The sequence below is a fragment of the Xiphophorus couchianus genome, chromosome 12 (assembly GCF_001444195.1).
Source record: "Xiphophorus couchianus chromosome 12, X_couchianus-1.0, whole genome shotgun sequence".
NCBI lineage: Eukaryota > Metazoa > Chordata > Actinopteri > Cyprinodontiformes > Poeciliidae > Xiphophorus > Xiphophorus couchianus.
Window position 1 is genome coordinate 583,616 of NC_040239.1, and position 12,045 is coordinate 595,660.

Genomic DNA, 12,045 nt, shown 5'->3' on the forward strand with positions numbered 1-12,045 from the left:
TTTAATGCATTGAGCTGAGAAAAATAAATAGTACATTTAGGATTTAATTAGGAAGTTTACTTTGTAAAAGTTTAAAGAATCATCTTGATAGTTTGATTGTTGTGTTACCATGGCCACAATATGGTGTAGCCATGGTAATCTAATCGTTGTGTTTGAATTGGGTTTGTTCACAAATACATCACAGCACATAACCAATAATCAGTGATTGATTTTAAACTCGGCCAATAAACCTGGTCTCCCTCTCACAGATTCACCTTATCTATATTTAAACATGTTAGTGATGCTGAGGTTCTTAGTAGGACGGGTTCCGGGGGGAGGGCGGTTCTGTCTAAGGCCCCATATTACCTTGATCCGGCCCTGGAGGAACAGCTGCTGCAATGCACATCTCTGGAATCTACCTTTAATCCCCCGGTGGCCCCTGTCAGTCCCCCGATGCTTTAGGGTCATTTTGATTCATTTCATTGTGGCATGTTTGGCTTTATGCTGTGGTTCTAATTATTGCTACAATATTTTCTCTGATGTTTATTTTGTGAACACTAAATGCTCTGGGCTGAATCTTCCTTTAACACTTGAGGTTCTGCAATAACTTCTATTTACAGCTGCGAACCTCCAGCCCAGATCCCATCAGCAGCGGCTTTAAACCGCCTGGTAGAAACGTTAAGGAGAAGCAGAGCGAACAGTCAGCAGGTGGTACCAGGTGGTACTGGGTTTTGATCTGTGTCACGACTCGCGGTGACAGTCGGTACCGTGTGTTGGGTCTATTTTAGTTCGTAACCTGCAAGGAATCAACCAGAGACACAAATTACTTTTCTGCAGAAGAGGGGAGCAGAGCCAGACGCGGAGAACCGCCGTTAAACACTGTCTGTGATCAACTCCGCCGGCTCTTCGTCCCCAACTGCCTTTTATTATGATTACAAGGAGGGAGGTTGAGCTTTTTCACACAGTCACACAAAGAATTGATCAAAGACCTTTACCACAGGATGTTCTGGAACATTCTGTGGACATGCCCTTACAAGGTCACAAGGCTGACCGTTACTAATTAGTTTCACAGGAAGCTGATAACACAGGAATATGTTAATGTTTCTAGCTTCCAGGCAAACATCCTAAATACAGTTAATAGTGTATCACAAAAGAAAAGAAGTCAAGTAAACAACACACAAAATAATAATATGAAAACATAACCTTTAAAATAAACTCACAAGTAAATGAACTTAGATCATTTTTCTAACACCATGTCTTATATCAGGATGTCTTGATATAAAGACAGACATTCTTTCTACCTGTCGGTGGACCGACTCAGACTGCCTGTAGTGAACCGGGCATTTAGCAGAATGATGAAGTTAAAGTCAGAGGTTTTTTCTGCAGTCGAAGCATTTCTGTGTTTAGGGGAGAGGCGGGTTTTTTCCTGCTACTGCAAGGACAAAATATAAATAGAAACAGTTTTTCTAACGTCAACATCAGACCTGTTTTTATTCACAAACCAGTGTATGAAAAAATATTCTTGCCCATAATTTGATAGTTAGAGGTACAGATCCGCCTCCTCCTCACCATGGACCCGGAGTCTGAACAACATGGAGGCTCTGAGAGTCATTATTAAGACTGAGGGCAGCCAGACTAGTTTATTTTTACTAAATTATTATATATAGCTAAATATTATTGCTGAGGGGCACAAACAGGCCTTCTGACATACAGATAAAAATCAAAATCAAAATTTTTTGAAAAAAAAAACAAACTCAAAACGGGCACTAGGGGCATCAAGGATAAAAAAGGGCAGGGGCTCAAGCCCCCCCCCCTTCTGGGTTTGAAACTGGAGGGAGCGGATGAGCATTATCAGCTAGTGCTGACAGCTCTGTATGGGAGCCGAGAGCAGAGGAGCTATTGCAGAGCAGCTGACGGTAAAAAAAAATAAAGTATGCCTTTATTTGTTATCATCTTCAATGTAAGATGATAACAAACCACAAAATAAAATCTGAATACTTTTCTATAAAACTCTGGTGCTGAGCCTTAAGTTTAAGTTATGATACTCCCAGATATTCAATTTCTACATATTTATAGGTTCTCTGCCATCCAGGACATGGAAAAACAAACAAACAAAATATTAAAGTTTAAAGCAACTTAAGTTATAATTTAAATAACACATAACTTGTATTGAGAACCACTGCAATAAATCAATATTTATGAGGACTTTTATTAAGTGGAGTCACTCATTAAAACTTGTTTTATTTAGAGCTTTAAGAGATTAAATCTTTGACACTGAACCAAACTCATATCTAAACATTTGAATCTTAGTTTGATTTCTGTGGGTCTCACTAGGTTGAGAAAAACACATTTATTTTGCTACTTACTAGTCATTTTGGGTCCTAAGGCTTGAACACAAAAAATATTATTTAAACCACATTTTACGTTACAGGGTGAGGGCTCGCTGGGCTCGTTGAATCTGGAGTTCGAGTTCCTCCTTAAAAAGTTGCACGAAGTTGAAGTTGGTTTCCGATTCTAGCTTCCGATTTGGGAAATGGCTTAAGGGCAATTCCACTTAATTTTTCACTACCTTCCGCATCTTTAATCGACTCTAGTTTAAAAACTACAACACCTAGACACTTCAAATCAGCACTGGAATATTCTGCTCTAATAGCAGAATATTTATAACCAGGTTTGGGATTTGTGAAACTTTTTTTCTGATTTGTGAAACTGCAATAAAAGGCTATTTTTACCTTTGTTTTTGGTCTCGGTCACATGAGATCTGCTCTCATTCCAAAACTGCAACACCTAGACACTTCAAACCTGGATTGGATTATTCTGCTCTAATAGCAAAAATCCATCTTGTTAGTCATCGATCTAACGTTGCCCATGGTAACAGAGGGGAGAAACGGCTTATAACTTCTCTTCTCCATAAGCTTGTTTCTTCCTTTTTGTTATTCTCCTCTGTTTCCTCTTCTGCAACCCCGATGTGTCCTTCTCCAGATCTCCTCGGGGATTTCAGTGGATCTGGACTTCATGCCGGCTGGTTTCAGCGCAATCGGCTAATCCCTGGTGTAAACAATGCAGCCAAGTTGCTGCGCTCGGCAGAGTATAAAAAGTATCTCAATAACGAAGAAAAAGATTATGACTTTCTTAGTCAACATTGTTGGAGATACTCTTCTGGCAAAGTAAAATAATTAAAGTGGTAAAATAAAAAAATCGAAAAAATATTTAAAGCATTTAAAAAGTAAAACGATGAGGAGTAACCGCAACAGGCTGCATACATGTGCATGCGCACTATTACGCCCATTTTGTAGCATCTCCTTGCTATCGTGTTCATCCATTTTCTCTGCTGGGGTTTTTTGTGCTCGCTAGCTTCGTGTTCGGAGATTTCTTCCATTACAGGCATCTCTTTGGTTCTGTCCTGCTTTTTATAGTTTTTCTGGCTTCTTCTCTTGCTTATCCCACTCATGCCTTAGTTTTGTCTATCAAGTTCCTATTTCGTTGTGGGCATTTTTTACCCGACTCTGGGGAACTAGCTGACTATGCTCCTATTCTCTCTGCCATCTTGAAAAAAACCCCCATAGAAAAAGAATTTTAAAAATCCTAACCCATAAACGTTTCTTCCATTTCCATGCTTCCTTTCTTCTAAGAGAGCGGTCTTCAACCTATGGCTCCGAAGCTCTAAGTGGACCTCTCCCAATAGCTCCTAAAGCCTTTAATAAATCCACCTAGAAAACACAACGGATTTTTTATTTTTTTTGCATTTCCCAAATCCACAGACTGTGGGTGAATAATGACCACAATCAAAAGCATTTTAAAAAAAAAAAAATACACACCACAGTCTTCAAAAATATTACCCTTCACAATGGCTGAGAAGCACAGAAAGTACAGAGGAAAAGACAAATTATAATAATTCTTTTTAAGATAATCACCCAAAATATTTGACGCATTCGATTAACCATTGTTAATCTTTATTGCATTTCTTTAAAACAACGGAAAGTGTTGGATAATGACTCATCAACTCAAACTACCAGGCAGAAACTTTGAGTAAAACTGGTTTCTAGTTAAGTACCCCACATTTCCTCTTGCAGACCAGTTCTACATTTGTAAAGCAGAGGTGAAAAATGCATTACAAATGAGATTTAGTTTGTTTCACTTTCACCCTTCTCTTGTGCTTTGAAAAATGCAGTTTTGAGCCATTTTTGTCATTTAGGACTGCTAGAATTATTCCACCTCTTTGTCCTTGGATACATGCTAAATTGAATAACATGCATAAATAAATGTATATCCTCAGCCAGTATTGGATCATCTGGACTGCTGTATTTCTTAGTGGGTTCCCCCAGTTCTGACACAGAGCATTTTAGTAGCAAAGACTGATGAAAAAAGGAAACAACAATGTGTAAAAAGCAACTTTGCTGGTGAGTATGACTACCCAGCAAGAAACATTTATTGAGCTTAAGTCTTACCTTTGTACATCTCAGTTTGTGATTAGTTTGGCAAAATGCTTGATGACAAAATCACCAAATACAAGTAGATACAGTAAGAAAAACTGAGTTGCTTAAGATTTTTTTTATGTACTGAACAATAGTTGATCAAAATATGACCTTGTATAAAGAGCTGTGGAAGACAGGTGAGGTCTTTTCTTCATTGATAAATGATTAATCCGTTCAAACTGGCTTAATCTTTATGGCTTCCATCCAGTTTCTTGAACACGACCTAACTTCTGTCAGTCTGCATTGAGCCTCTCCTGCTGCATGTTCCCTGAGTCCCATGTAAGTCCACCTTAGATCTGCAAACAAAACATTATAATTATACTCTCAGTATTCTGTCCTGACAACTTTTAAGTTGTTCTGTTCAAAAGCATGCAACTATAAGAGCCTAACTCCAACACCCCCTTTCTGAACAACCCTGCAGACTAAAGCAAAGTTATTCCCACAGGTATCTTGTAGCTATGTATACAGGGGCTTTGTAGCCCTTAAAATGGGTTTTCATGGGTGCATTAATGAAGAAGAATCAGAGATGTGATTGTAAATATAGTTCCAAATGTAAGTATTTTCTCTTAGTATACTTGTATTGATAGTTTTAAAAAAAAGATTTCTCAAGTCCAAAAATTCTGCTGTAGTATCAACCAATATATTGTCTATACTGATCCATTTTGTTTAAAGAATCAAAGCAACACTCCAAGTGTGTTTTTGATGAGGCAATATCACTATAACCTGATGTAAATGCAAAAAAAATGATTTTATGCAATACCCCCTTTGAAATGCAAGCTGTTCCATTCATTTTACTTATTAGTTTTGATAATGAGGTGATTGTGTACCAGTGAAAAAAAAGTTCCTTATGAAGGTAAAGCTGAAAATTATTGAGAATCTTACATTCTTACATTACAGCTGGAATCTTTTTTTTTTTAACCATGCATACATGTCATAATAAACCGAAACTGAACTACTAATTAAATTAGCTTTTTCAGGATGGGGAAGCTACAGTGGTATGTTGCTAATGCTTGTGCTAGCACATACAATGACAGGAACACAAGAGAACGGACCGGGACATGGGAATGGGAAATCAATAAACAACTGAAGGAGGATTTGAACAAGTGGGGAATTTAAATCTTTTAGCTAGCATGTTTTGCTCTTACCTGTTATGAGTCATGTGACTCTTGACAAGGTGCCCAGCAGCCAGAGCACTCAACAGTGAGAGCTCTCCAGCCAGCACAGTGGCACATACAATTCTGGCCAGCTGGCAGGCATTCTCCCCTGGGTACTGCTGACTGGCACCCTGGACTCCCAGCATCTGACCAAATACACACACACGTTTGTTATAAAAATTATCTAAGTTCATTTACTTGTGAGTTTATTTGAAAGGTTATGTTTTCATATTATTATTTTGTGTGTTGTTTACTTGACTCCTTTTCCTCTGTGATACACTATTAACCATTATTAGGATGTTTGCCTGGAGGCTAGAGGCGTTTGCACATTCCTGTGTTGTCAGCTTTCTGTGGGGCTGATTGGTTGCGGTCAGCCTCATGCCCTTGTAAGGGCATGTCCACAGAAGGTTCCAGAACATCCTGTAGTACAGGTCATTGGTCACATTCTTTGTGTGACTATGTGAAAAAGCCCAACCTCCTTTTTCTATACATAATAAAGAGCAATGCAGAGAAAGAGCTGGCAGAGTTGATCCCAGACAGTGTTTAACGGCGGTTCTCCGCGTCTGTTTTCAGCTCTCCTCTTCTGCAGAAAAGTAATGTGTGTCTCTGGTTGATTCTTTGCAGGTTAGGACATAAAATAAAACTAACAACGTTATTTTTCTTTATCTTTGCAGAAACTTTCTATCGACTTCCATTCATTTCTATTGCCTAACCTCGACTAAACCAAACCATTACCAGTATATACTTAATCCTAAACTTTACATAAACTCAATTCAATGCAGCTTGCATGGAGCAACTTAAAGAGAGGAATCAGGAAGTCTAAAAGAGATTACAAGAGGAGGACTGAGGAGCACCTAGACAATCATGCACGTAAGGGGGGGGGCTTGACCCCCTGCCCCTTTTATCCTTGATGCCCCTAGTGCCCTTTTTGAGTTTTCCTTTTCAATTTTTTATTTGTATGTCAGAAGGCCTGTTTGTGCCCCTCAGCAATAATATTTAGCTATATATAATAATTTAGTAAAAATAAACTAGTCTGGCTGCCCTCAGTCTAATAATGACTCTCAGAGCCTCCATGTTGTTCAGACTCCGGGTCCATGGTGAGGAGGAGGCGGATCTGTACCTCTAACTATCAAATTATGGGCAAGAATATTTTTTCATACACTGGTTTGTGAATAAAAACAGGTCTGATGTTGACGTTAGAAAAACTGTTTCTATTTATATTTTGTCCTTGCAGTAGCAGGAAAAAACCCGCCTCTCCCCTAAACACAGAAATGCTTCGACTGCAGAAAAAACCTCTGACTTTAACTTCATCATTCTGCTAAATGCCCGGTTCACTACAGGCAGTCTGAGTCGGTCCACCGACAGGTAGAAAGAATGTCTGTCTTTATATTGTTAAGGAAAAATGATTATTTTTAGTGCTTAATACAGTTAATCTACGACATGTGTAAAAAGGTATATTCAATACTCTTATTTGGAACAGGCTTTGTCTGAGATGCGAGATGGAGCTGAATAGCAGGCATTCAGACAAGCAAAGCAATTGAGAATGGTGTGTGGTACACTTTATGGAAAAATACACAAGTACAGGGAATCGTGGCGGATTCAGACAGAGGAGTTTGCGCTAACTCTGCCGTAAATGCTGGGTTTTCTTAGTTTATGTTCTTTTGCCCTGAAGATTCATTACTGTGCTTCTTAAAAAAGGAATTTAGGAATTGCGTATTTAACATTAGCCTGCGGTAGGCTTTGAGAAATAATCTGGGGTAGATTTTGAGAAATAGTCTGAGGTAGACTGTTAAGGAACCAAGTAAAAATAGCCTGAGGTAGGCTTTACGATTGGTGTGTGGTACACTTTAATATGATGCATATTAACATATATGATCAACAGCTTGGTCTGGATTCACTTAATGTGAAGGCAGATGAATTGGAAAATATGTTGGACAATGCGGTCCGCAAACAGGAGGAACTTATTAGTGCTGGTAGTTTTCCTACGGCAGATCAGGCCCAGCGTGGAAAACCTTGTGTTTCCCTGCCTCCTTCTGCGGTATCCCCAGGTATGGCTCAAATTACACACCGATTAAGCTGCCCCACACCCGCTTTAGCCTCTCCCCCTCAGGCGGAGAAGGAGCAAGTAAATTTTAAGACACAACTACAGCTTCAATTAGGTGCAGCTAGACAGAAGCTTCGTCTTGCAAAACAGAAACAGAGGGAGGCTCAAGCTATGCTAAAAGCTGCTGCTCAATTAATTCCGGTTCCGTCTCAGGTCCCTGCTGCAGTGGCACAACCTGGTCCGCACATCTATGTTGCTCTGCGCTGGCAGCCTGGTGTTCAAGGCTGGCGTGGGGGAAGAAGAGGAGCCCCCGCATGGTCGGGTGTGCGAGGAAGAGGTGCACGAGGCGGGAGACGCAGAGACAGGTGTTTTTATTGTGGCGAGGAGGGCCACTGGGTTCGGCAGTGTCCTCATTATACACCGGTTGCTGCACAAGAGGGTGCGTTGCCAGACCTGACGCCACGACGACCTCCGAACGCTGACTTATCATCATCCTGGATAAGAGTTAAGTAAATTAAACTGGGACCAGATAACGGGAAATTATTGGTTGCTGTTAAATTTTAACATAGGTTTGACATGTCTCTTTTAAACGTGCACGATATTTAAAACAGGTTCCTGAAGATTAGAGTTTAAAATTAATTAAATTGACACATGAAAATATGTTAATAAAACATTGGACAATTTCTGAAGCTTCAGTAAATTTGATATAAATTTGATATAAATTTCAGTAAAATTTGATAAAAATTACAGTAAAACTTTGATAAAATAATGAGGACAGACTGAAAATTGGTGACTGAAACTTTGACTGACTATAAAACTTGGCCAGATGTTTTATGTTTTGTGTCTTTGTTTGTGTGTAATTTATGTTGGTGTGACAGAGTGTGTGATTGGAGATAAAATACTACTTGGTATTTTATGTCATATAGATACTGAATTTTTTAGTGCCGTTTCGTGGTGCAAAATTTCCAGTTTATAGAACACTCTATGTGTTACACTGGACTACATTATTAAAATTAAGCAATAACAGCAGTTAGCGTGACCTGCCGTGTAAAGATTGGAAGGTTATTGAAAGATAGAATCTTGATAAAAGAAATCATCTGAACAAATTGAAAATAAATTATGGGTTCTAAGGTTAAATAACTAAATAAATAAAGAAAGAAAGAATAAGCCAAGAAAATTAGGTCACAGAGGATTGTAGAAATGATGTATTGGCAAATTAATAGATAAATACATAAATGATTAGGTAGAGAAATAAATAAAATAAAAAGTATATGGAATTGTGAACTAAAATATTAGATAAAAATGTTAATTATTCCTTCTAGGCTGAAAAGGTAGGAGGAAAATAGAATAAAATACAATGAGTAAAATAGGACTTTTTTAATGAGTTGAGGATAAAGAAAAAACAAAGATCTTTAGAGAAACAGGCTCTAACTGTAAGGGGACTTGCAGCCCCCCTTGCAGCAGCTCAGCAGGAGGGCCACAGAGCTGGGCTGTAACTTCTACCCCACTAGATTCAACTAATTAACATGTGAAGCCTCTTTGCATACCACTGTAGATTATAGGAAGTTGTAGAGAGTGTTTATCATTACATCAGGCAGGATTTTGATGTGGTTTGGTTTCCTACACTTCAGTGAAACATTTTCTTTTTATTGTAGATAGTTTAAGCATGCACATACATAGTGAGCAACGAAATAATGGGGAATATGTTGAATGTAAGTTTTAGCATCAGAACACTGAGTCTTAATTGGGAAACATGCTTTGTCAAACTCTAGTGAAAATTCTTGAAGAGTTTGTAAAGTTAATTATTTGTCAATCATAAGAGTAAAGTGAAATACTGAATTTTTAAACTGTCATGGGAAGTGTTTTGGGAAAATAGAGTCATCTTCAAGGTTTTATCATGCTGAAACAAATTGTTCTGTTGTTTTGAGAGGTTTACCTTTTGGGAAAAAGGCAGCATTGAATTGGGTAGAATTTCTCAGGTACCATAATAAACCTGTTTCATCAACATCGTTATTTAACATAGTAGAAATTGCGATACATTAGCAAGTAATGTATCATCAGGGGGAAGAATATGTTATGGGTTTATCTTTTATATTACTTAATTAGATTACCGAAACTTATATTACTTAAGCAAATTTTTGAAGAACATGTCTGATCTGGTGAAATATGTGCTTATTTTAAATGGATTTGAGTTGTTCTCCATTAAAAGATGTTCTGACAATGGGCTAAAGTATTTTGAAACCAATAGATAAATTTGTAGTGATAATGAAGCATATTTTGGCTAATTAACTTGGGATTATAATGATTTTTCTAAACTTGATTTTTGTTTTGATTTACATCCATTTAAAATGATTTTGAATAAAACTTTAAATTTTACGACAAATAAAAGACCTAAAAAAATTGGTATATTTTGAAAATGTCTGGATTTGTTAAGTTATACATTGGCATTATAATTTCTCCAGGTTTAACTCTTTTGAATTTTGTTTAAGGAACGCATGTAGAATGTTTTAGACAAAAACAACCAGTAAGATCTAGTTTGTTCTATAAAAGTAATTTAGACTGGACTGTTTAATTCACACTGATATTCATTGTTTTGATGATAAATGTAAACTGTAAAACTGCAGCACATTTTAAGCTTTTGTTATTGTTTGTTTAATCCTATTTTTACAAGATTGGTTTAAGAAAAGATCTGCATTTGTTTAACATTCTGGCAAAACATTACTTTGGAAACATGTCTTTTGAAGCAAATGATTACAAGGTTTTGGTGTTTTCCATCGGTTGGAGGTATGGTATAAAATAATTGAAGCGTAGATTGAATGGATCACATCCACCGTTTAATGAGCAGAACTGGACAACTAGGAGATGCGCTTTGCATGATGAGTGCTCATGGCTTCCTACACACAGACTGGCCTGGAGTTCCGAGCTCCAGGCAGGACTCTGGACTCTGCAACGCAAGCTGTTGTCATTCGAGGAGGAGTGTGACTGCTTGGAGAAGCGGTTTCACATTTATTTCGACGATAGCAGCCACAGAGCCACGAGCGTTGGAGAATTCACTTGGACATACAGTGAATTGAAGATATTTGTGATGACTACACAAATGAAGGATGCCTTTGGAAAATCTGAACTCTGTTTTGTCATTACAGCTTTGCAGCGGTTTTCCTGGTGCCCTGTGGATGTGGTCTCATTCAAAGTCTGCGTTCTTTGATAGAAAATTAAAGTAATTCCCCTGATGGAAAATAACAAAGCCAAATTTACTTTCTTTAAGTTAAGCCATTGTTTGATTATGCTGACACTGATGATGAAGACACTAGAGAATGTTGTACTTATGTTTCTGATGCTAATGAAACTCACGTCGATGATGCAATGTCTGTTTTAACAACCTGTGATAGGTGATGGCACAAGATCTAGTTTCCTCATGAGGAGATTTCACCTTCTCCTTAAAACTCACTGTTATATTGGCATAATAATCCAATTTTCAGTGAGCAACGGCCGCTAAGGTGGAAACCTGAGGTTTCCGACCGAAGAAGATCAAGCTACAAGAGGATCGACATTAACTTTTTATTGCGTGTTTTCGTTCTTTGCGAACTCTGAAAAGGACTTTCGTTTCGTTTTTTGCGCGCATTTTTTGAACATTTCCTGACGAAGACTTCATATTTTGTTTTTTGAGAGACTGTCGACGGACATTAAAAAAAAACCAGAAAAGATGAGCAGCAGATTGTAATTTTGTGTGTTTCTCATTTTTGACAGATTGTAATTTTGTGGTGAATGTTGTCTTTTAAGTTGCAGACCATTTCTTACTAATTTTTCTATGCATGTCCCTGTTTTATTTTTTCATTTTACACTTTGGGTTTTTGTTTGTCCTGTGTTTTTGGTTGTATTGTGATAGTTTTGTTTTATGATTTTATTTTTGTAAGGATAAGTCTTTCTAACCCTTGGGTTTTGTTTAAAAAGGGGGACTGTATATAATTAGGGTACGTCACTCTTTTGTCTTTTTATTTTTTGGTTTTTTCTTTTTTATTAGTTTAATACATAGTTTTGCTTCTGTATTAGAAGGCATAATCAATTTTTATTGAGGTCTTTTGATGAAGACCTCAAAAGGAGGACTGTTAAGGAAAAATGATTATTTTTAGTGCTTAATACAGTTAATCTACGGCATGTGTAAAAAGGTATATTCAATACTCTTATTTGGAACAGGTTTTGTCTGAGATGCGAGATGGAGCTGAATAGCAGGCATTCAGACAAGCAAGACAGAGCAATAAAAGTAAGTCTTCAGAGGTACCTGCGAAATCTCATCTCAGGATTTTCGGCACCAGGGATCCCCCGTACTAGACAGGGAGTAGCACTAAGTGGTCCGCCCTTTTACTGAGACGAAAACCAGACGGCCTTCAATCTT

At 37.8% G+C, this 12,045-nt stretch overlaps 1 protein-coding gene across 1 annotated transcript in view; it reads right to left on the reverse strand.

Annotated features, from left to right (window-relative positions):
* Window positions 1-3,915: 3,915 nt before the first annotated feature.
* Window positions 3,916-12,045, reverse strand: part of LOC114155192 (3-hydroxy-3-methylglutaryl-coenzyme A reductase) — a 39,427-nt gene continuing 31,297 nt past the window's right edge. Inside the window, exons 19-20 of the mRNA XM_028034975.1 lie at window positions 5,600-5,754; window positions 3,916-4,750 (exon numbers count right to left, since the gene is read on the reverse strand). Coding sequence (XP_027890776.1) covers window positions 4,678-4,750; window positions 5,600-5,754 — 228 coding nt within the window. The 3' untranslated portion in view covers window positions 3,916-4,677. The remainder of the gene's footprint in view (window positions 4,751-5,599; window positions 5,755-12,045) is intronic.